Here is a 23,032-nt window from a genome sequence, read left to right on the forward strand (position 1 = left end):
ATGTCCAGATACGATAGCAGTGGCACTATATCTGGGTTCCTCCTCTGGCTGACTTAAAGAATTAGTCCAGTGGTCTAACACTAGTAATAAATATTAACTACAGCCTGGTAATCAATACAGAAAGGAGACCAGTGGCAGCTGTGCATATTACCTCCCTTACAGTATGTTTGCATGTGTGTGTGTGTGTGTGTGTTTCTATATATTAACGAAATTCTTCTCAACCTTCTCCTTCCCCCTATTATTTTATATAAGGATTCCTGCTATTATTAAATTTATAATTTCATATTTAGCTTCCACAATATTCATTCAGGTAGAATCATGATTGAATGTGAGGAGCAATGAATACTGCCCAGAGAGCAATACTGTACATGTTGCACAGAAAACATAATGACAATTGTGACATAGCATCATCCACTTTGGGAGAGAGGATAAGACTGTCTCCTTTTGTTCAAAGTGTAGCCCACCACTCCCCACTCCCTGAGCAGCTCCTGTGGCTCAGACAGGGGCTGTGGCAGGAGGAAAGATGCCACAGCCTGAGTCCTGGAAGCCACTGCCAGTGTTGTAGAAAATTAAAATGGCCCATTAGTTATGCTAGGTTTATAATGGGAAGTGTCACAGTTCAATATTTCTGTTACGGGTGCATTTTTACATATGTGACCTACGCAGTTTTGGTTTTTGTTCATTTCAACTTCAGTGAAGTGACTCAACCACTTAAGAATGTGCTCATCCACTATTCACAATAGCAAAGACTTGGAACTAACCCAAATCCCCCTCAGTGATAGACTGGATAAGGAAAATGTGGCACATATACACCATGGAATACTATGCAGCCATAAAAAAGGATGAGTTCATGTCCTTTGCAGGGACATGGATGAAGCTGAGAACCATCATTCTCAGCAGACTAATACAGGAACCAAAAAACAAACACCACCTGTTCTCACTCATAAGTGGGAGTTGAACAGTGAGAACACAGAGACGCAGGGAGGGGAGCATCACACACTGGGGCTGTCAGGGGGTGGGAGGCTAGAGGAGGGATAGCATTAGGAGAAATACCTAATGTAGATGACAGGTTGATGGGTGCAGCAAACCACCATGGCACACGTATACCTATGTAACAAACCTACACGTTCCGCACATGTATCCCAGAACTTAAACTATATATATATATAAAAAAAAGAATGTGTTCAAGGGATCTGGACCCCATGGACCATTTCCAAAACAATTCTATTCTTGTTTCACTCAAGGTGCAAGTCTATTACTAGAGCCACAGTTCAAAGAAAACGAAATTGATGATGTGATAGTCATATTGAAGATCCAGAAAAAGGCCACTTGAAATTGTATTCTGAACTAGGCATGATTTTTAATGAACGTGCTCAGGAGTTGAGAGACTTGGGCTATCAGAAACGTGGTTTTAATATGCTTATCAGTAACTTCAGGCTACCACAGAGATGTGCTAGGGACAAGGAATGCAGCATGTATAGTCCTACCGCCTGACCTGCCAGTTGCTAATATTGTTATCTGTTTCCACAATGAAGCTTTTTCTGCCTGTCTCCAGATGCTGCACATTGTCATAAATTGCATGCCAGCAAACCTGCTTCCTGAAATCATCCTCATGGATGTTGTTAGTGACCTTGATGATTTGAAAGGAGAACCAAATGAGTATGTCCAAGATTACCTCCTTGGAAAAATTAAGGTATAAGAAATATAAAGTGTGAGGGATTGATTCAAGGAAGAATGAGTGTAGCAATCCAAGCAACAGAAGTCCTTGTGTTCCTAGACAGCCACGTGAAGTGCATGTGATGTGACTGCAGTCCTTGCTGGCTGTCATCTGTGTGGAGTGGCACACCATGATGTTCTCAGTGATTGACATCATTGGTGCCAATACGCTAGCCTACAGCTCATCCTCTGTTGTCCGTGGAGGATTCAACTGAGGGCTGCACTTCCAATAGGAGCTTGTTCCCCTTTCTGAGCTAGGATGAGCAGAAAAAGCCACAGCACCAACAAAGTCACTGATAATGACTGGAGGATTGTCTGCCAGGAACAGACAGTATTTCCATGAATTTGGACAGTGTGATACTGGCATGGGTATCCAGAAAGGAGAAAATTTGGAAATATCATTTCAGATCTGGATGTGTGGAGGTAAGTTCTTCATCATGCCTTGCTCTACAGTAGGACATTTTCCAAAAAAGGTGACCATATGGATCTCCTGAAGGCTGGGACACCATGAACACAACTCTTTGAGGCTGGCACATGTCTGGCTGGATGAATAAAGGGGCAGTATTTTTCCTTAAGACTTAATCTGAAGAGGAAAAGCTATGGAACTATCAGTGAGCATGTTGACTTGAGAAAGAAGTTGGGATGCAAATCATTTAAATGGTATTTGGATAATATTTACCCAGAGGTGCAGATATCTGGGCCCCATGCCAAATTCCAGCAACCCACTTTTATCAGTAGAGGGCCAAAATGCCACCAAGTCCTTCAACTTGGAAGGCTCTATCACTTCCAGACCAACAAATGTCTGGTGGCTCAGGGCTGCCCAAGTCGGAAAGAAGGCATACTAGTGCTTAAGGCCTATGAGTATGAGAACCCAAATCAGATCTGGATTTATAATGAAGAGCATGAATTGGTTTTACACCATCTTCTTTGTCTAGGTACGACAGAAACTAGCTCATCAGACCCACCACGACTCATGGAGTCCATGGGTCAGGTAGACATGGACCTTTGGGGAAAATAATCGGCTGCACCAGATGTCAGTTGGACAGTGCCTGAGAGTGGTGGCTCCACAGGGTCAGGAAGACTCTGTTGCTATGGCAATCTTTGATGGCTCCTCCTCACAACAGTGGCAGTTGGAAGGTTAAGGTGGACACCATAGCAGAAATGGTGTTTCATCAGGCTTTGCCTCCTCTGTGAAGTGTAGGGCTTTAGAAAGAATGCTGTTGGTGCCAGGAAAGCCTTGGTTTGGTAGAGCCATCTTGGATAGGATGACATTTCCCATCTTCCTGGAGATGCCTGGGAATGTTAACAGAGGTAACACAGCGGATCTGATAGAGATGGGAGCACTGAGTGTCCGCAAGTGAAGAAGTATGTTTCACCAAGGCACTGAGGTCATTTCTGAGCTTCTATTAAGGAATCTCTTGCTTATAGAGGAAAATCAGAATACAATTTTAACTCTAGAGTTTTGTTTGTACACAACGACAAAACTCAGCAAATGGATGTTTCTATTCAAATTTATTTATGCCTCTTTTTAATCCCCTTTAAAGATGGAATGGTTTTTATCTGATCAGGAGTTTGTCATGATTTCCCTTCTTAGAAGACTTCACAGGAGACAGTTTTTTTTTATTTTACTTATCATTTGTTTTTGTTTTTTTTTTTAATTTATTTATTATCATTATACTTTAAGTTGTAGGGTACATGTGCATAACGTTTAGTATGTTCTAAACAGACAATTTTTTTTAAAAAAAAAAGAATCTACATTATGTTTAATTTCAGAAGGCATCATTTATAAGACAATATTTGAGAGGCAGTTAACTATTATAAATTATTTTGATGAATTATGATACTACATACATATGAAATAAAGGATCCTTTTGGTTTTTTTAAAGTATAGTTGCACCTAATTAGGTGAAAGCATGAAGTTATAGGGAAGTTGTAGGGAAAGGTAGGTATGCGTAGAAAGGTGTGTGTGAATGTTCCAAGTAGCCAATGAGCCAATGAAATGAATTTTGCTGGTGGTTAAGCTATTGTCTGCCATCTTCAATGCACCCTAAGCTCTGTTTTGCCATGCTGGGGCTGGAGCTCAGAAAACCATAGTTCTCCTCTGCTACCTAAATTCTTGTTAAATTCTACCTGTGGGGGAGCTAGAAAGAGACTAGAATAATGGAGTGACAAGGGAGTTGATCCTTCCTGTTTTGCCTTCCATTCTTGAAATATCACTCCAGCCAGAGGTTCCTCACCTGGGCAGCAGCAGCTGGTCCCAGTAACCAGGTTTTTTTTCCCATATTCTCAGCGCCAGCCATAGTATACCTTGGATATATGAATTCCAGCTCTGCAGGGTCCCCCCATCAACTGACTGAGGAACTAGCATAAAGATAAGCTCTTTAAGGGTCCTTTCTCCAAGTTTTCCTTTGTTCTGGCAACCTCTCCTTCCACTCCCCTGAATGAGCTTTGCCTAAAGACCCATTATTTTCACACTGCCAAATCCATACATATTATTCAGACCTTATTATATGTTCCTGCTCTATCTGACCATTGACCACTCACTTCTCCCACCTTCAGACAATATTATTTCTTTACTAATAATTTTTTGGCTCATTAAGACATTTCTGGAGGGTAAATCGGAAAATCTTTTAGAAAACATTTTGGCAATATGTATTCATTCAACAAATAATTTTTAAGCATTGTGTAAATATTTCCATTGCATTAATTTCTAGAGGTAGAACAACTGTTAAAGATAGTAAGTGCTTTGTGTGTGCATTTAGTAAGTGGTACAACCAGGTAGTCTGACTCTAAAATCTGTCATATTAACCTCTACACCAGGAATTTTCAAACTTGAGTTCCATCAGAATCACCTAAAGGACTTGGTAAAATATAGATTAATGAGCCCCACCCCCCTAATTTTTTATTTACAAGGGTGAGCTAGCAAATTTAAATTTCTAACAAGGTTCCAGGTGATATTGATCTCCTTCCCAATACTACACTACCCACATATTTTCTTATTAACTCTTATTCATCTCTAATGACTCAACTCAGCTATCTCCTTCCTTCGGAAACCTTGGCTGCTCTCTTCCCTCACCAGCTGAACTAGATAACCCCCATCTACGACCTCACAACAATCATGAGCTCCCATGACATTATGTGCCTACCAAATACATATCGTAACCACTGAAACTGAAACTCTGTACGCATAGGTCCCAACTGCTAGCCTTTGAGCACCTCAAGGACAGCGATCGCAACCATTCATCCTTTTTTACATGTCTTTAAGTTTCTTTTTAAATTTGTACTGTGATAAAATGTATATAAAATTTAACATTTCAACCATTTTAAGTGTACAGTGCAATGACATGAAACACATTCACATGATTATACAACCATCACCACCCCCCAACTCCAGAACCTTTTCATTTTCCCAAATTGAAACTTTATATCCATTAAACAGTAACTCCCCAGTTTCCCCTCCTCTCAGCCCCATTCTACTTTCTGTCTCTATTCATTTGTACAGGGACAGTTTCTAGCACATTGTTCCTCAATGGTATTATCTCAATAACTGCAGAACTGAAGGAGGCGAGACTTTAAGCATCAAATAGAAGAATTAATGAGAAAGAATTTTAAAGAGTTAAAATTGACATAGAAATGGTGTATATCATCACTGGAGTAATTAGAAAACTTGAAGGACATATTAGCTGCTTGAGTTATAAGTATATGGCTGTTTGAAAACAATATCTTTGTTCTCTTTCTAGCACAAATAAATATTAGCCACTCATATTTTTAAGTTTATAAAGAGATCAAATATGAAAAATCATCTGAAAAAGAAATATAAAACACATCTTTTTTCCTTTTCCACTCAAATACCTAGGACTTCTGAATTGAGTTCACTCTTCTTTCAGACTCTATGCCCACCTATATCTGCAATATCTTTGTAAGGTGCATGGATGTGCTTTGGTCAAGAATTAGGCCAAGGCAGATGTCCAGGCCTGCATGACTCAGCGAGTACAGTGCAGGCGTATAACTCTACCTGTTATCACAGCCATGTAGCCATAACATAGGAAGGCCATCCCTTGGCCGTATGCCACTATTGTCTGTAAAAGTTATGATTGCCCTGCTGACACTGTACAGATGCTCTTGTACAGCCGTTCTTGCACCCAGAGAGAGAGAAAGTACCAGAGCTGTCAGTCTTGCTCTGACAAGGGGAGCCAGGGCATGGCTTGACATGGCACAGCACGGCTCACTTTCATGCCCAGAGAGAGAAAGAGTTAAGCTGCTGACCCTGAAGGCAAGGGAGAGCCGATCATGCAGTTGTGCATAGGAGCAGCTGGCCCAAGCAGTCGAAACAGAGCAGAAAGTGAGAGAAAGCTGCTGGTAAGAGAGCTGCTAATGAGAGACCTAGTCTGAGTAAGCTGCTGATAGGGAGCTGCTGAATAACACTACATTTCACCTGCTTACGGCCCCCCAGTGTTCTTTCAGCTATTGCCCATTCACCCACTGCCTTCGGACCTCAGCATGAGCTGGAACCTGAACTTGAACCTAACAGTTGGTAGACTCGTGGAGCTGACAATCGTGACCCTAAACCTGACTGTCTTGCTACCTCAATTAACAGGAGAAAAGAGGAAACCTAATAGAGCAGAATGCTATATTAAAAAATAAAACATATAAAAGGAAATGTAGGGGTGCAAGAGGTTTATAATCTACTTCTGCATATGAAACCTCTTTTTAAAAACATTGTGTGGTAGAAATGCCCAAATTAATTATTTGGTACTTACAGAACATATAAAAGATGGACCTTATGTTTGTAATTCTTGAATGGATTCTTAAATAATGACTCCACATAACAGATGAATAATTTCAAGTCTCCTTTTAGCCAGCACTGTATGTTCCAGTTTGCACCTGAATTTAAAAAAAACAAAAACAAACAAACAAACAAAAAAACTGCATGAAATCTCAAAAACCATCTGAACAACTCAGTGAAAGAGAAGAACTAAATCAAATTGACCAGTGTTCTGATACAACTTCCATTTCCTATTCTGAGAGAAAAAGAACAAACTTTAACTAGGGGCATGCGTTTGCCCATCACTTACTCCCTTTGGCCCTCGGTTTCCTTTTTTCTAAAGTAACAGAATTAAATTTAATTATTGCTTCTCAAACTCTCTTTAATTTCAAACCACTTAAATAGGACAAAAGAGCTCAAAACTTATCTAGCTCATCTAGCTCAGTTCTCACTTTTCTCACTTTTCTTTCCTTTTTTTTTTTAGAGATGGGGTCTCACTCTGTCACCCTGGCTGGAGTGCAATGGCATGATCATGTGATCATGGCTTACTGCAGCCTCGATCTCTCAAGCAATCTTCCCACCTCAGTCTCCTAAGTAGATGGGACTAGAGGCACGCACCACCATGCCCAGCTAATTTTTTTTTTTTTTTTTTTTTTGTATTTTTAGTAGAGATGGAGTTTCATTATGTTGCCCAGGCTGGTCTCTAACTCCTGAGCTCAAGTGATCTGCCCGCCTAGGTCTCCTAAATGCTAGGATTACAGGTATTGAAGCCACTGTGCCCAGCCTTTTTTTTTTTTTTAATATTAAACAGTTAATATGCCAACATCATAACAAGGTCTGAGGGAGGCACATCTCACACATACATGTGAAAATCCAGTCATCACGCTTTTGAGGGAGGAAAAGATATGCCTGTATTTTCATACTGGAGGTCTCTTTACATGAATGAGTCAATTGACTCCATTCTTCCTAGCTTTTCCAAAAGACTTGGGATAATTTTGTTGTTTATATTTCCAGATGCAGAATTTTTAACTACACTAGCTACAATGAGTATGCATTATACTTAAACAAAAAAAAGGCATTTTTTTCTTTGCTTTTTTGTTTTTCCAACTTTTATTTTTAGTTCAGGGGCACATGTGAAGGACGTGTTAGTTAGTTAAACAGGTAAACGTGTACCATAGCAGTTTGCTGCACAGATCATCACATCACCTAGGTGTTAAGCCCAGCATCCATTAGCTATTCTTTCTGAAAAACCCATGTTTAAAATGTAGATTATTTCAGAGATATTCCTTGCCTGAAGAAATATTATTATTCATGAATATTTTAAAATTTAACCAATTCAACAATATTTTCAGTCATTTGATATTTTATATATTTAACAGAAATAAGGTGTGTTTTCTATTTCAAAGCAAATTTAAAAGACTACAAGGAATGTACTTAAAAGTAAAATATTTCCCTCATTATATTTTTATGGGATACAAGATAATTGGGGAATTATTTATTAGTTTGTTTACATAATGAATCCTAATTTTATTATCAATATAAAAATGATTATGTATGTTACAAATCAGAGCCATAAGACAAGACTTAAAACACATTGTTCAATACATTAAAAAAATAACTAATGCTTACCCATTTGTTGAAAAACTGAAGAATTTACTGTTGAAACAAATGTCTTTCCTTCAATGTTGTCTGCACACAAAGAGCAGTTTCTATCTTGCTCACTCCGAAAGCAACAGTGGAAAGTTGTTTTGGATAAGTTAGAAAAGTGAGTATCACTTGAATTAAACTCAACAGCTGTCTCATAATGTCCATTCAAATTTGAAGTATTCTTTGAGAGTCCAGCAGGCAAAAGGAAGTAGTCATAGGTTGAATTTGGTGGCATGCAAGACAACTTAAATCTCCAAGGAGTAATTGGATATGACAAGTTAAATGCAGTTATCACACAAATAAACTCTGTTAGGATATTAAAAAGACACACAGAAAAAAGTGATCATTTTGACTAAGACATGAATAGAAAGTATTTAAGATTAAACCGTGTAGTGCTCAATAATTATTTAACTTTCTAAGTCCTCAGTGAGTGCCTAATGAATAACTTCACGCTTTCATTGTACAATGTGTTATATTCAAGAGGATACATTCATTTGTAGAAATAACTCCACTTTCTGACATCTCTTTTCTTGTTGAAAATTGACACTTCATGTTTTCTCTTTAATCTGACATGTTATATTTATGTTTTAATAAAAGGAAACAAACACAAATATTTTATTTTTCCTTTCTAAAGCATATTATTTTAGCTTCCATTATAAATGATAAATATAATATCCAGTATAAATGATAAATAAATATCTGGATGTGCAATTATATAAACAAACATCAAAGCGCTATTTTAATATGTATTTAAGAGAGTAACACCAACATATTAACACTGCTTTCGCTGAGCACTTTTAGAAAAAATGTGTCTTCAACATGATGATAGCTTGACGATCTCCTGAATTTTCCCATGATCCTCCAAATACAAAACATCATAAACGACACGCCCTTAGCACCTTACACAAAAAATGATGCAAAAGAATAGACTTCTTATGGGAAATGCCCACTGCTGATTAAATTGTCACTTTTTAAACATAAAAATTAAGAACAATTATATAATCCAGTACCAAAAAATCTGCAAAAGTTAAACTTTTTCTTTTTTTTTTTTTTAAGATGTAGTCTCGCTCTTGTCACCCAGGCTAGAGTGCAGTGGCGTGATCTCAGCTCACTGCAACCTCTGCCTCCCGGGTTCAAGTGATTCTCCTGCCTCAGCCTCCTGAGTAGCTGGGATCACAGGCACCCACCACCACACCCGGTTAATTTTTGTACTTTTAGTAGAGACGGGGTTTTGCCATGTTGGCCAGGCTGGTCTCGAACTTCTGACCTCAGGTGATCCACCCACCTTGGCCTCCCAAGGTGCTGGGATTATAGGCATGAGCCACTGCACCAGCCAAACTTATTTTTAAATATTTGTTTGAAAATAAATTAATTCTTCATAATTGCTTTTTCAATAAGTTACCCAAATGATGCAACAATTGTGTTGGCTTATATAGACACTGATGCAGAATAGGAATTCTGAGAATCTTGTATGGATTTGTATGAAATGAGAATTTTGAAGAGTTATGGCAAATGTAATAATGTAAGGAAATAGAAGTAACCATAATGTTCATCAGTAGCGGAATGGGTAAATTCCGATACATCCACACAAGTAAATATTATTCAGGGCTAAAAAGAAATGAGATATCAAGTCACGAAAAGGCATGGAGGTTCCAGCACTCTTCCAGAACTATGGATCCAACAAAGGACTCATATCCAGAATTTAGAAGGAACAACTCCACAAGAATAAAACAAATAATCCCATTAAAAAGAAGGCAAAGGAAATGAACAGACATTTCTCAAAAGAAGACATACAAGCAGCCAATGAACATGAAAAAATGCCCAATGTCACTAATCATCAGAAAAATGCAAATTAAAACTACAGTAAGATACCATCTTATACCAGTAAGAATGGCCATTATTAAAAAGTCAAAAAATAATAGATGTTGGTGAGGATGCAGAGAAAAGGAAATGCTTATTCACTGTTGGTGGGAATGTAAATTAGTACAACCTCTAAGGAAAACAATGTGTAGATTTCACAAAGAACTAAAAGTAGAACTATCATTCAATCTAGCAATTCCACTACTAAGCATCTACTCAAAGGAAAAGAAATAATTATAACAAAAAGACACCTGCGCTCATATGATTGTAACAGCACTATTCACAATAGCAAAGTCATGGAATCAACCTAAGTGTCCCTCAACGAATGACTGGATTAAAAAAATGTGGCATATTCACACACATGTGCAGACACACACACACACACACACACCATGGAATACTATGCAGCCATAAAAAAGAATAAAATTGTGTGTTTTGCAACAACATGGATGGAGCTAAAGGCCATTATCCTAAGTGAAATAACTCAGAAACAGAAAATAAAATACCACATGTTCTCACTTATAAGTAGGAAATAAGCAATGGGTACACATGGACATACAAAAGAGAATAATAGATACTGGGGACTGCACAATGGGGAGAGGATGGAAGAGGGGTGAGCAGTGAAAATTACCTATTGTGCACAATGTTCACTAGTCAGGTGATGCACACACTACGCAATATATCCATGTAACAAAATCATACTTGTACCCTCTGAATCTACAAAAATAAAAATTTAAAGAGGAAAAAAAAAGACATGGAGGAAACATAAATGCATATTACTAAGTGAAAGAAACCAATATGAAAAAGACTATGTACTATGTTATTCCAACTATATGACATTCTATAAAAGGCACAACTATGGAAACAATCAAAAGATTGGTGGTTCCCAGGAGTTAGGTAAGAAGGTAGGAGGAAGAGGCAGGCCACAAAGGATGGATAGGGCAGTGAAATTCTTCTGTATGATTCTACAGTGGCAGATAAAGGTCACCATACATACATCTGCCAACATTCATACAATATACAACACCAAGAGTGAACCATAATGTAAACTATGGACTTTGAGTGACAATGATATGTCAATGTGGGTTTATCAATTGTGACAAGTGTACCACTCTGAGGGGAATAGCTGATCATGGGGAGTTATACATGTGTGGGGCAGGAAGTCTATGGAAAAATTTCTGTACCTTTCGCTCAATTTTGCTGTGAACATAAAACTGCTCTAAAAACTAAAGGCTATTTAAAAATGTAAGAAAATAAAATTTTTAATCAACTCACAAATATATTTTTTCATTACAAAAGCAATTATCAATGAAAAACATTCAAACGATACATAGGTAATGACTGTTAATAGTTTGGTTTCTAATGATTTCTATAGATATAAATTAATATAAATATGTATAGATGCAAAAATTGAAGCCAAAGTGATTAATGTGACAAATGTGACTATGGCCATACTGATGACAATTAGGTATCACAACGTTACAAAAAGTAAATCCATATTACAATTATGTTCCTTTGGACTTCATTCACTCCTTCTAACATGTGTTTCTAAAATCAGAACACCTCAAAGAAAACAGAATAGTTTTTTGAGGGAGGGGGTTTACAAAACCAAGAATATGTAATATTACTAATTTACAGCACTATATATTCTAGGTCTACAAAGAGGATTCAGTTGCTTGAAACAAATTAGCCTAAAATCCTCACAGAAGTATTTAAATGTAAAATGTAATGATGAACTCAAAAACATAGCAACTATTGATGCAGTTAAATTAAAAGATGAGTCTATTTTATCCACATGCAACTTTGCAAATGATATTTCTTTCCCTCAAAATGAATCCTAAACTCTAAAGGCGGTCTAGAATTTCATCTGAAGGCATATCTTATTAGGTAACAATATCCCAGGATTTATTTTGATTCACAAACTTGATCAAACCACAAACCTTCCAGAAAGTCCATGTAAAACACTAGAGTCTAACAAAAATTAATAGAGAATTATAAAAGAGAATGAATAGTTCCCTTAAGTATATCTAATAAAATTAGAGAATATAAAAAGAGAACGAGCTATTTCTCTTTGATAATCCCTTGTGGCACAATGTTTTGGAAATCTGTAACTGTGGAGCTATCCAGGTTATTTTCTGGAGGTATACAGATGGCTGCAATGAGAAAGAAGTATGTACAACAAGAAAGACCTGTAGGGCAGCTTAGAAAAGCCCCTTTAGATTGTGGTAGCCAAGGAGATGCTCAGAACCAGTTGACACACAGGTAACAGTTGCCAGATAAAGTTGCCACAACATAAGTTTTGTTAAAGAAAGCTAGATAAACAATTGCCAAATCACATAAGTTTTGTTAAAGATACTCTAACTTTAATTTCAAAATCTTGGAACATAATCTAACTTAGATGATTTTTGGTTTAAGACAATCAGAATGTCACCAGAATGTGGTAAGAAACACGTGAGAACGGTATGCTCAAAAGTTATTGGCAATGTGGCACAGTGGCTCAGGCCTGTAATCCCAGCACTTTGGGAGGCCGAGGCGGGCAGATCATGAGGTCAAGAGATTGAGACCAACATGGTGAACCAACTGGCCAACATGGTGAAACCCTGTCTCTACTAAAAATACAAAAATTATCTGGGCATAGTGGCGCGTGCCTGTAGTCCTAGGTACTGAGGAGGCTGAGGTAGGAGAATCGCTTGAACCCAGGAGGCGGAGGTTGCAGTGAGCCAAGATCATGCCACTGCACTTCAGTCTGGCGGCAGAGCAAGACCGCGTCTCAAAAAAAAAAAAAAAAAAAAAAAAAAAGAATCTACAGAAATATTTTTCCAAATATACAAAGATATATGAATTTTCAATGCAGTATTATTTGTTACAGAAAAAGAAATGTCTATCAATCAGGAACTGGTCAAATGGACTGTATATGTTATATATAAATATAAATGTATAATAACTTTATATATATTCATACAGTGCATTGTCATGTAACCATTAAACTAATAAGCACCCTAGCAAATACTGATAAAGATAAAAAGCCATCATGATAAATTGGAAACCTGTTAAATGGAAAAATAAACATCCAGAACAACATGTATAGACCAGTGCTATTTTTGCAGCTATAGATATGAGTGTGTCTGTGTATGTGTGTGTGTGTCTGTGTGTGTGTGTGTGTGTCTCTGTGTGTGTGTGAGTCTGTGTGTGTCTGACAATTCTGGAAGGATACACCATCAGGTTGTCTTTAGGAGGTTGGGAAGGGTTTTCATTTTCACATTTATACACTTATACTATGGTTTGCATTTTTAATCATAAGCATGCATGAGAATTCCTAACTAGAAAAAGGAAATTCTGTTAATAAATAAAACAGCATCTCTAAGGCAAAATATCTACCATGTTTAAGGGCATTAAAATAGCAAATGAGCAAATAACTTACCCCAATGTAACAAAACCACACAGAATTTTTGACAAATCATCTTACTTCAGAGAGGTACACCTGGAAAAGAGTAAATCTAAAATTAAAAGACACACACAAACAAAAACACACATATATAAGTTGTCTGTGGAAAACATAAAAAGAAAGGGATTATAGATAAGTCTCTAAATTTTAATCACCTGTGATACTCTAGATCAATATCTGAGAAATATCTCACATTAAATTATGTTATAGATTTATTTCTTTACGCATCCTATATCACTAAAAATACAAGTCAAAAAAATGTAAATTGAGTATTCCTTTATGCCATAACAAACCAGGACAGGTATCACAGGATAAGATTGAAATTTTTAACTAAACACAAGTGACCACGATATTGATTAAATATGTAACAACTAATCTAACATCATTAATATCACCATCTTCAATTTTTTTCATGCTTAGGTCTTAAAATTTCCCTGTTTTCTAACGTCTTTATCTTTACTATGATATTATAAGGCCAAATAATTATTGCATAGGTAACAACTGCCTATTTATTTCCAATAAAGAGAAGAAATTTTACCAGTAGACTTTTGGAAACCTATTGTTAATTTGCAGATGAGGTAATATTGGAGAGTTAGAATAATTAAAAGTCTGATGGCTTAATATACCCAAATGAAGTCTGACTTCAGAGACAAGATTTCCCATGAGTTCTACTCAATTTGAAATATCACAAATATGATTATTTGTACTACTATGTCACAAATCCAAATAGTAGTATAATTTTAATATATTGGGCTTGGACTCTGGGTGAAAACCTACCTGAATTAGGTGTCAGGAGTGTTGGGTGCCAGTCTAAGCTCTTCTGGGACTTGGGTTTTCAACACTATAGATCTCAGGTTCCTCATCTACAAATCAGACTGTCACATGGTCTCTACAACCCCTTTCAGAGCTGCCTATGACTCTGAGAGATGTAATTTAAAATGGAAACCACACTTTACCACAAAGAATAGTATAAAACATTAAGTGAGAAACATGTCTCATGACTCATATCTGAGAATTGGCACCACATGATAAGTGAGAATTGGCACCACATGATAAGTAAGTGGAAAAACATGTTTATTTATTTTACAACTTACTATCAGGAAGAAAATAAATGAGTATAAACAGTGGGTAGTCCAGTAAATTTGTTTTTCAGACTACAAGTTTGTCATCAGAATTTTTGTTCTTTATACACTGATATCACAATGGTTTTTAGGATTTCTAGAAATCAGTTCAATGTTTGGAACCCTCATGATTTAATTATATTAAATGAGTACAAATTCCTCCCTGTTTTTATGCTACCTGTTCTTGATATAAAATGTTCTCATAAAATAAACTCAAAGGCAAGTTTTATAATCAAGCTGTGTCACAGATACAACACATCACTGGATTGCTTTGATGAAACTTACTAGTGACTAGTAATTCAGTTCAACAATTGATTTGGCTCACTTTTAATTCACCTGGTCTCCTCAGTTAAGTGATCAAATAGATCAGCAGTTTTCCTTACATAAAACAACCACTTCTTTAGTTAATGTTCCATGCAAAACAAACTATTCTGATGGTTTGGATTCTTGCAGTCAGGTTTCATTCTTAAATAACAGAGAAACAATCACAAGTGCAAAAAAGGACATAGACTCAACCTTGAAGAGACAGTGAAAGGTGGTTTCTGACATAGATTTGATGAGAGAAACATATGCACCCTAAACTGTACAAAAAGGAATATAAAGAACATTTTTTAAAACATAAATAATATAGAAAAGGAGGTGGGGTGCAGTGGCTCACACCTGCAATCCCAGCACTTTGGGAGACCAACGCAGATGGATCACTTGAGGTCAGGAGTTCAGACCAGCCTGGCCAACATAGTGAAACACCGCCTCTACTAAAAATATCAAAAGTAGCTGGGTGTTGTGGCATGTGCCTGTAATCCCAGCTACTTGGGAGGCTAAGGCAAGAGAATCGCTTGAACCCGGGAGGTGAAGGTTGCAGTGAGCTGAGATCGCACCACTGCACTCCAGCCTGGGTGATAAAGTGAGACTGTCTAAAAAAAATACAGAAAAAGTGACAGAAATTTTTTAAACTGTGAAAAAATTTGAAGCAAAGGGAAAATTAAAGACAGGATGACAAAAATAAGTCTAACACACCAAACACCATTAATATGAAGACACTTCCTAAGGATGAACCATTAATTTGTTCTAACTTTTCTTATGGCCGTATTGTTCAAGTATAAATTCTGAGTAGTTAAAATGAAATGAACAGTTTAGGAGAAGAGTACAAATAATCCTAACACTAAGAACAGTAAGAAATTTTTATTGATTAATTTTATAAGATAACAGCTAACATCCTCATGATAATCCTAATAATACCAGAGTTTCAAAGCAATTTCAAAATTTAATAATTTGTCACCTTCTCCACTACCAATACCCTGTTCTAAGCCACAATTATCTCTTCCTGAAACTATCAGAAGAGCCTCCCAACTGGTCTCCCTACTTCTGTCCTTGCTCCCCAGTTCAGTCAGTTATCAACATAGCAGTTAAAGTGATCTTCTTAACACGGATCAGATCATGTCTCTCTAGCACAGTAGTCACAGTGATCTTATTAACACATTGACCAGATCATGTCTCTCTTTCTCAAAGCACTACAGCCCTACCCTGGCACTTGGAGTAAAAGTCCAAGTCCTGAGCAGGACTACAAGGTCCCGGATCCCACTCATCATCCACTGCTCTCCCCACCACTCAACTCACCTTCTAAAGGAGCCTTCCCTGGCCATCCCATCTGAAATTTTAGCACCTTCCCCATGCCAACATGCACAAAAGCAATCTTCAAAGAGGCATTCTCCTATCATGCAGATACAGCTCTTTAAGAATCTGGCATAATAGCAAGAAGGACTTCAAAATGGTGATTCTTAACCATTTTTTGGAACATGGACCTCACTGAGAATTGGGTGAAAGGAGTGTATCAACGCCACGAGGAAGCACATACAACCAATTAGGGCTATAATTTCAAGAGGTTAACAATCCCTTGAAACTTATCCAAGGATTAAGAATTCCTGATATAGATAAATAAATGTAATGCACATTCCACAAGCGGAGTTCCATGAACTGAGCCGGTAACAGACACCACACTATGAAGAGTTGAGATAATACTGCCTAACATTCCCCTGGAATGCAGTTTTCTTCATTCATTTGGGCTGCTACAACAAAATACACCAACTCAGTGGCTTATAAACAACGGAAATTTATTGCTCACAATTCTGGAGGCTGGAAAGTCCAAGATCAACATGCCAGCAGATTCAATCTCTGATGAAGGACTATTTCTCATAGATGGTGCCTTGTTGCCGTGTCTTCACATGGCAGAAGGGGTGAACAAGCTCCCCTGCAGCCTCTTTTATAAGGATACTAATCCCATTCATGAGGGCTCCACCCTCATGACCTAATAACCTCCTAAAGGCCCCACCTCTTAATGCTATTGCATTGGTGATTAGGTTTCAACATATGAATTCTGTAGTGGCACATTCAGACCACAGTAGTCATTCTCTGTTGACAGTTAAAAGGAGTAATGTGCCTTAGCAGTCATTCAAAAAGACGGTATGGTTGACACCCTCACGTGACATGGAAACATGCCAAACAGAGTACCCTCTACCCCAATCACCACTGACAATACTTAGAACTGGGATAGGGTAAAGAAAGAGCTTAATCAATTCTCATTAGAAAATAATTGTGGCTCTGCTCACACAAAGAAAAGGAATGTTGCAAAAGTTCTCTAACTATCATGGCAGAAACAAGTATAGCTTGAAAACATTTTTCAAAGAAAAATAAGCAAATTCCCATCATAGCCATAATAAATTATCATAAGGCAAATATAATTATAGATTTGAGCAGTGTAGGCCCCTGTGCCCACTTCCAAAGAAAACTAATTGAAAAATGTACACTTATCTGACTGGTCTTACAGACCAGATACAAGTATAAGATGTCTATTAAAAATAACAGTTTAATAATATATGCTTCATAACCCCACTTTTCAGAAATATTAACCGGAAGTCTACTGTGGCCATTCCTAGAATTCAATTATTCACCACAGCTCTTTCAAGTCACCGCACCCCATGACTCTTTCCTCTGACTCAGATCCTGCAGGAGAACCATTCATCCAGGTGATATGTGGGTCTCAAACTGATTCCTGAAGTTGGCAAACTATTTCTATACAAATAGCACCTTTTTAAAATGCTGTGCATTCTGTTAGTCAGCTTCCTATGTGAGAACATGCTATTGCTGTGCTCAATAAAATAAATTTAGCGAGAAGAACACCAAAAAAGAACAGGCGGGGGTGGCTGGCAAGATGGCCGAATAGAAACAGCTCTGGTCTGCAGCCCCCAGGGAGATCAACGCAGAAGGCAGGTGATTTCTGCATTTCCAACCGAGGTGCCCAGCTCATCTCATTCCTACTGGTTAGACAGTGGGTGCAGCCCACAGAGGGTGAGCTGAAGCAGGGTGGGGCGTCGGCTCACCCAGGAAGTGCAAGGGATCAGGAAACTTCCTCCCCTAGCCAAGGGAAGCCACGAGGGACTGTGCCGTGAGGGACAGTGCCCTCTGGCCCAGACACTAGGCTTTTGTCATGGCCTTCTCAACCCACAGACCAGGAGATTCCCTCGGGTGCCTACACCACCAGGGCCCTGGGTTTCAAGCACAAAAGTGGGCGGTCATTTGGGCAGACACCAAGCTAGTTGCAGGAGTCTTTTTTTCATACTCCAGCGGTGCCTGGAATGCCAAGGAAACAGAACTGTTCACTCCCCTGGAAATGGGGCTGAAGCCAAGGAGCCAAGTGGTCTTGCTCAGCAGATCCCACACCCACGGAGCCCAGCAAATTAAGATCCACTGGCTTGAAATTCTCGCTGCCAGCACGCAGAAGTCGACCTGGGACACTCCAGCTTGGTGAGGGGAGGAGTGTCCGTCATTACTGAGGCTTGAGTAGGCAGTTTTCCCCTCACAGTGTAAACAAGGCCTCCGGGAAGTTTGAACTGGGTGGAGCCCACTGCAGCACTGCAGAGCTTCTGTAGCCAGACTGCCTCTCTAGATTCCTCCTCTCTGGGCAGGGCATCTCTGAAAGAAAGGCAGCAGCCCCATTCAGGGGCTTATAGATAAAACTCCCATCTCCCTGGGATGCAGCATCCTCCCTGGGGGAAGAAGGCGGCTGTGGGCGCAGCTTCAGCAGACTTAAACATTCCTGCCTGCTGTCTCTGAAGAGAGCAGTGGACCCCCAGCACAGCGCTCCGGCTTTACTAAAGGACAGACTGCCTCCTCAAATGGGTCCCTAACCCCTGTGCCTCTTGACTGAGAGCCACCTTCCAGCAGGGGTCAATGGACACCTCATACAGGAGAGCTCCAGTGGGAATCTGGCAGGTGCCCCTCTGGGACGAAGCTTCCAGAGAAAGGAACAGGCAGGAATCTTTGCTGTTCTGCAGCCTCCACTGGTGATACCCAGGCAAATAGGGTCTGGAGTGGACCTCAAGCAAACTCCATCAGACCTGCAGCAGAAGGGCCTGACTGATAGAAGGAAAACTAACAAACAGAAAGGAATAGCATCAACATCAACAAAAAGGACTCCACAGAAAAACTCCATTCAAAGGTCAGCAACATCAAATACCAAAGGTAGATAAATCCAAGAAGATGAGGAAAAACCAGCACAAAGAGGCTGAAAATTCCAAAAACCAGAATGCCTCCTCTCCTGCAAAGCATCACGACTCCTTGCCAGCAAGGGAACGAAACTGGACAGAGAATGAGTTTGATGAATTGACAGAAGTAGGCTTCAGAAGGTGGGTAATAACAAACTCCTCTGAGCTAAAGGAGCATGTTCTAACCCAATACAAGGAAGCTAAGAACCTTGAAAAAATGTTAGAGGAATTGCAAACTAGAATAACCAGTTTATAGAAGAACATAAATGACCTGATGGAGCTGAAAAACACAGCATGAGAACTTTGTAAACCATATACAAGTATCAATAGCCAAATCGATCAAGTGGAAGAAAGGATATCAGAGATTGAAGATCAACTCAGTGAAATAAAGCATGAAGACAAGGTTAGAGAAAAAAGAATGCAAAGAATGAACAAAGCCTCCAAGAAATATGGGACTATGTGAAAAGATCAAATCTACATTTGATTGGTGGACCTGAAAATGACGGGGAGAACAGAACCAAGTTGGAAAACACTCTTCAGGATATTATCCAGGAGAACTTCCCCAACCTAGCAAGACAGGTCAACATTCAAATTCAAGAAATACAGAGAACACCATAAAGATATTCCCAAGACACATACTCATCAAATTCACCGAGGTTGAGATAAAGGAAAAAATGTTAAGGAAGCCAGAGAGAAAGGTCGAGTAACCCACAAAGGGAAGCCCATCAGACTAACAGTGGATCTGTCTGCAGAAACCCTACAAGCCAGAAGAGAGTGGGGGCCAATATTAAATGTTCTTAAAGATAAGAATTTTCAATCCAGGATTTCATATCCAGCCAAACTAAGCTTCATAAGCAAAAGAGAAATAAAATCCTTTACAGACAAGCAAATGCTGAGAGATTTTGTCACCACCAAGTCTGCCTTACAAGAGCTCCTGAAGGAAGCACTAAACATGGAAAGGAAAAAACAGTACCAGCCACTGCAAAAACATACCAAATTGTAAAGATCATCAACACTATGAATAAACTGCATCAACTAATGGGCAAAATAACCAGCTAGCATCATAATGACAGGATCAAATTCACACATAACAATATTAACCTTAAATGTAAATGGTCTAAATGCCCCAATTAAAAGACACAGATTGGCAAATTGGATAAAGAGTCAAGACCCATCAGTGTGCTGTATTCAGGAGACTCATCTCACATGCAAAGACATATAGGCTCAAAATAAAGGGATGGAAGAATATTTACCAAGTAAATGGAAAGAAAAAAAAAAGCAGGGGTTGCAATCCTTGTCCTTGATAAAACAGACTTTAAACCAACAAAGACCAAAAAAGACCAAGAAGGGCATTACATAATGGTAAAGAGATCAATGCAACAAGAAGAGCTATCTATCCTAAATATATATGCACCCAATACAGGAGCACCCAGACTCATAAAGCAAGCTCTTAAAGACCTACAAAGAGACTTAGACTCCCACACAATAATAGTGGGAGACTTTAGCACCCCACTGTCAATATTAGACAGATCAACAAGAAAGAAAATTAACAAGGATATTCAGGACTTGAATGCAGCTCTGGACCAAGCAGATCTAATAGGCATCTACAGAACTCTCCACCCCAAATCAACAGAATATACACTCTTCTCAGCACCACATCACAGTTTTTCTAAAACTGACCACATAATTGGAAGTAAAACACTCCTCAGCAAATGCATAACAAACAGTCTCTCAGACAACAGTGCAATCAAATTAGAACTCAGGATTAAGAAACTCACTAAAAACTGCACAACTACATGGAAACTGAACAACCTACTCCGGAATGACTATCAGGTAAGTAACGAAATTAAGGCAGAAATAAAGATGTTCTTTGAAACCAATGAGAACAAAGACACAACGTACCAGAATCTCTGGGACACATATAAAGCAGTGTTTAGAGGGAAATTTATAGCACTAAATGCCCACAAGAGAAAGCAGGAAAGATCTAAACTTGACATCCTATCATCACAATTAAAAGAACTAGAGAAGCAAGAGCATACAAATTCAAAAGCTAGCAGAAGACAAGAAATAACTAAGATCAGGGCAGAACTGAAGGAGATAGACACAAAAAACTCTTCAAAAACTCAATGAATCCAGGAGCTGCATTTTTGAAAAGATCAACAAAATAGACCACTAGTCAGACTAATAAAGAAGAAAAGAGAGAAGAATCAAATAGACACAATAAAAAATGATAAAGAGGATATCACCACTGATCCCACAGAAATACAAACTACCACCAGAAAATACTATAAACACTTCTATGCAAATAAACTAGAAAATCTAGAAGAAATGGATAAATTCCAGACCCATACACCCTTCCAACACTAAACCAGAAGAAGTCAAATCCCTGAATAGACCAAAAACAGTGTCTGAAATTGAGCCAGTAATTAATAGCCTACCAACCAAAAGAGGCCCAGGACCAGACAGATTCACAGCCGAATTCTACCAGAGATACAAAGAGGAGCTGGTACCATTCCTTCTGAAATTATTCTAAACAATAGAAAAAGAGGGATTTCTCCGTAACTCATTTATGAGGCCCACATCATCCTGATACCAAAACCTGGCATAGACACAACAAAAAAATAAAATTTCAGGCCAATATCCCTGATGAACATTGATGCAAAGATCCTCAATAAAAAATACTGGCAAACTGAATCCAGCAGCACAGCAGAAAGCTCATCCACCACGATGAAGTCAGCTTCATCTCTAGGATGCAAGCTGCTTCAACATACGCAAATCATCACATAAAGAGAACCAATGACAAAAACCACATGATTATCTCAGATGCAGAAAAGGCCTTTGATAATATTCAACCCTGCTTCATGCTAAAAACTCTCAATAAATGAGGTAATGGTGGAACATATCTAAAAATAGTAAGAGCTATTTATGACCCATAGCCAATATCAAACTGAATGGGCAAAAGCTGGAAGCACTCCCTTTAAAAACCGGCACAAGACAAGAATGCCCTCTCTCACCACTCCTATTCAACATAGTGTTAGAAGTTCTGGCCAGGGAAATCAGGAAAGAGAAAGAAATTAAGGGCATTCAAATAGGAAGAGAGGAAATCAAATTGTCTCTGTTGGCAGATGACATGATTGTATATTTAGAAAATCTCATCGTCTCAGCCCAAAATCTCCTTAAGCTGATAAGCAACTTCAGCAAAGTCTCAGGATACAAAATCAATGTGCAAAAATCACAAGCATTCCTATACACCAATAACATACAAACAGAGAGGGAAATCATGAGTGAACTCCCATTCACAACTGCCACAAAGAGAATAAAATACCTAAGGACCTCTTCAAGGAGAACTACAAACCACTGCTCAAGGAAATAAGACAGGACACAAACAAATGGAAAAACATTCCATGCTCATGGATAGGAAGAAAACAGCCATACTGCAAAAAGTAATTTATAGATTCAATGCTATCCCCATCAAGCCACCATTGACTTTCTTTAAAGAATTAGAAAAAACTACTTTAAAGTTCATATGGAACCAAAAAAGAGCCTGCATAGCCAAGACAATCCTAAGAAAAAAGAACAAAGCTATAGGCATCACACTACCTGACTTTAAACTATACTACAAGGCAACAATAACCAAGACAGCATGGTACTGGTACCAAAACAGATATATAGGCCAATGGAACCAAACAGAGGCCTCAGAAATAACGCCACACATCTAAAACCATATGATCTTTAGCAATCCTGACAAAAACAAGCAATGGGGAAAGGATTCCCTATTTAATAAACAGTGTTGGGAAAGCTGGGTAGCCATATGCAGAAAATTGAGACTGGGCCCCTTCTTTACACCTTATACAAAAATTAACTTAAGATAGATTAACAAAAATTAACTTAAGATAGATTAAAGGCTTAAACGTAAGACCTAAACCCATAAAAACCC

The 23,032-nt window shown here is 38.4% G+C and overlaps 1 protein-coding gene, 1 non-coding gene and 1 pseudogene across 14 annotated transcripts in view; 1 reads left to right on the forward strand and 2 right to left on the reverse strand.

Annotated features, from left to right (window-relative positions):
- The window catches only part of LEPR (leptin receptor), a 98,236-nt gene that overhangs the window by 56,231 nt on the left and 18,973 nt on the right, over positions 1-23,032 (reverse strand). For 12 of the 13 annotated variants that reach the window (XM_015141353.3, XM_077991108.1, XM_077991199.1 and 9 more), the window contains 3 exons: positions 13,410-13,469; positions 8,111-8,434; positions 6,477-6,600 (listed from right to left, as the gene is read on the reverse strand). In XM_015141353.3, coding sequence (XP_014996839.3) covers positions 6,477-6,600; positions 8,111-8,434; positions 13,410-13,449 — 488 coding nt within the window. In that variant the 5' untranslated portion in view covers positions 13,450-13,469. 13 annotated transcript variants of the gene reach the window in all.
- Positions 1,354-2,987, forward strand: LOC100427028 (polypeptide N-acetylgalactosaminyltransferase 11 pseudogene; annotated as a pseudogene).
- Positions 7,283-7,386, reverse strand: LOC114675384 (small nucleolar RNA U13). The gene has a single exon (XR_003726423.1). It is a non-coding gene; the product is annotated as a small nucleolar RNA U13 (small nucleolar RNA).

The sequence above is a fragment of the Macaca mulatta genome, chromosome 1 (assembly GCF_049350105.2).
Source record: "Macaca mulatta isolate MMU2019108-1 chromosome 1, T2T-MMU8v2.0, whole genome shotgun sequence".
In the NCBI taxonomy this organism is placed as follows: Eukaryota; Metazoa; Chordata; class Mammalia; order Primates; family Cercopithecidae; genus Macaca; species Macaca mulatta.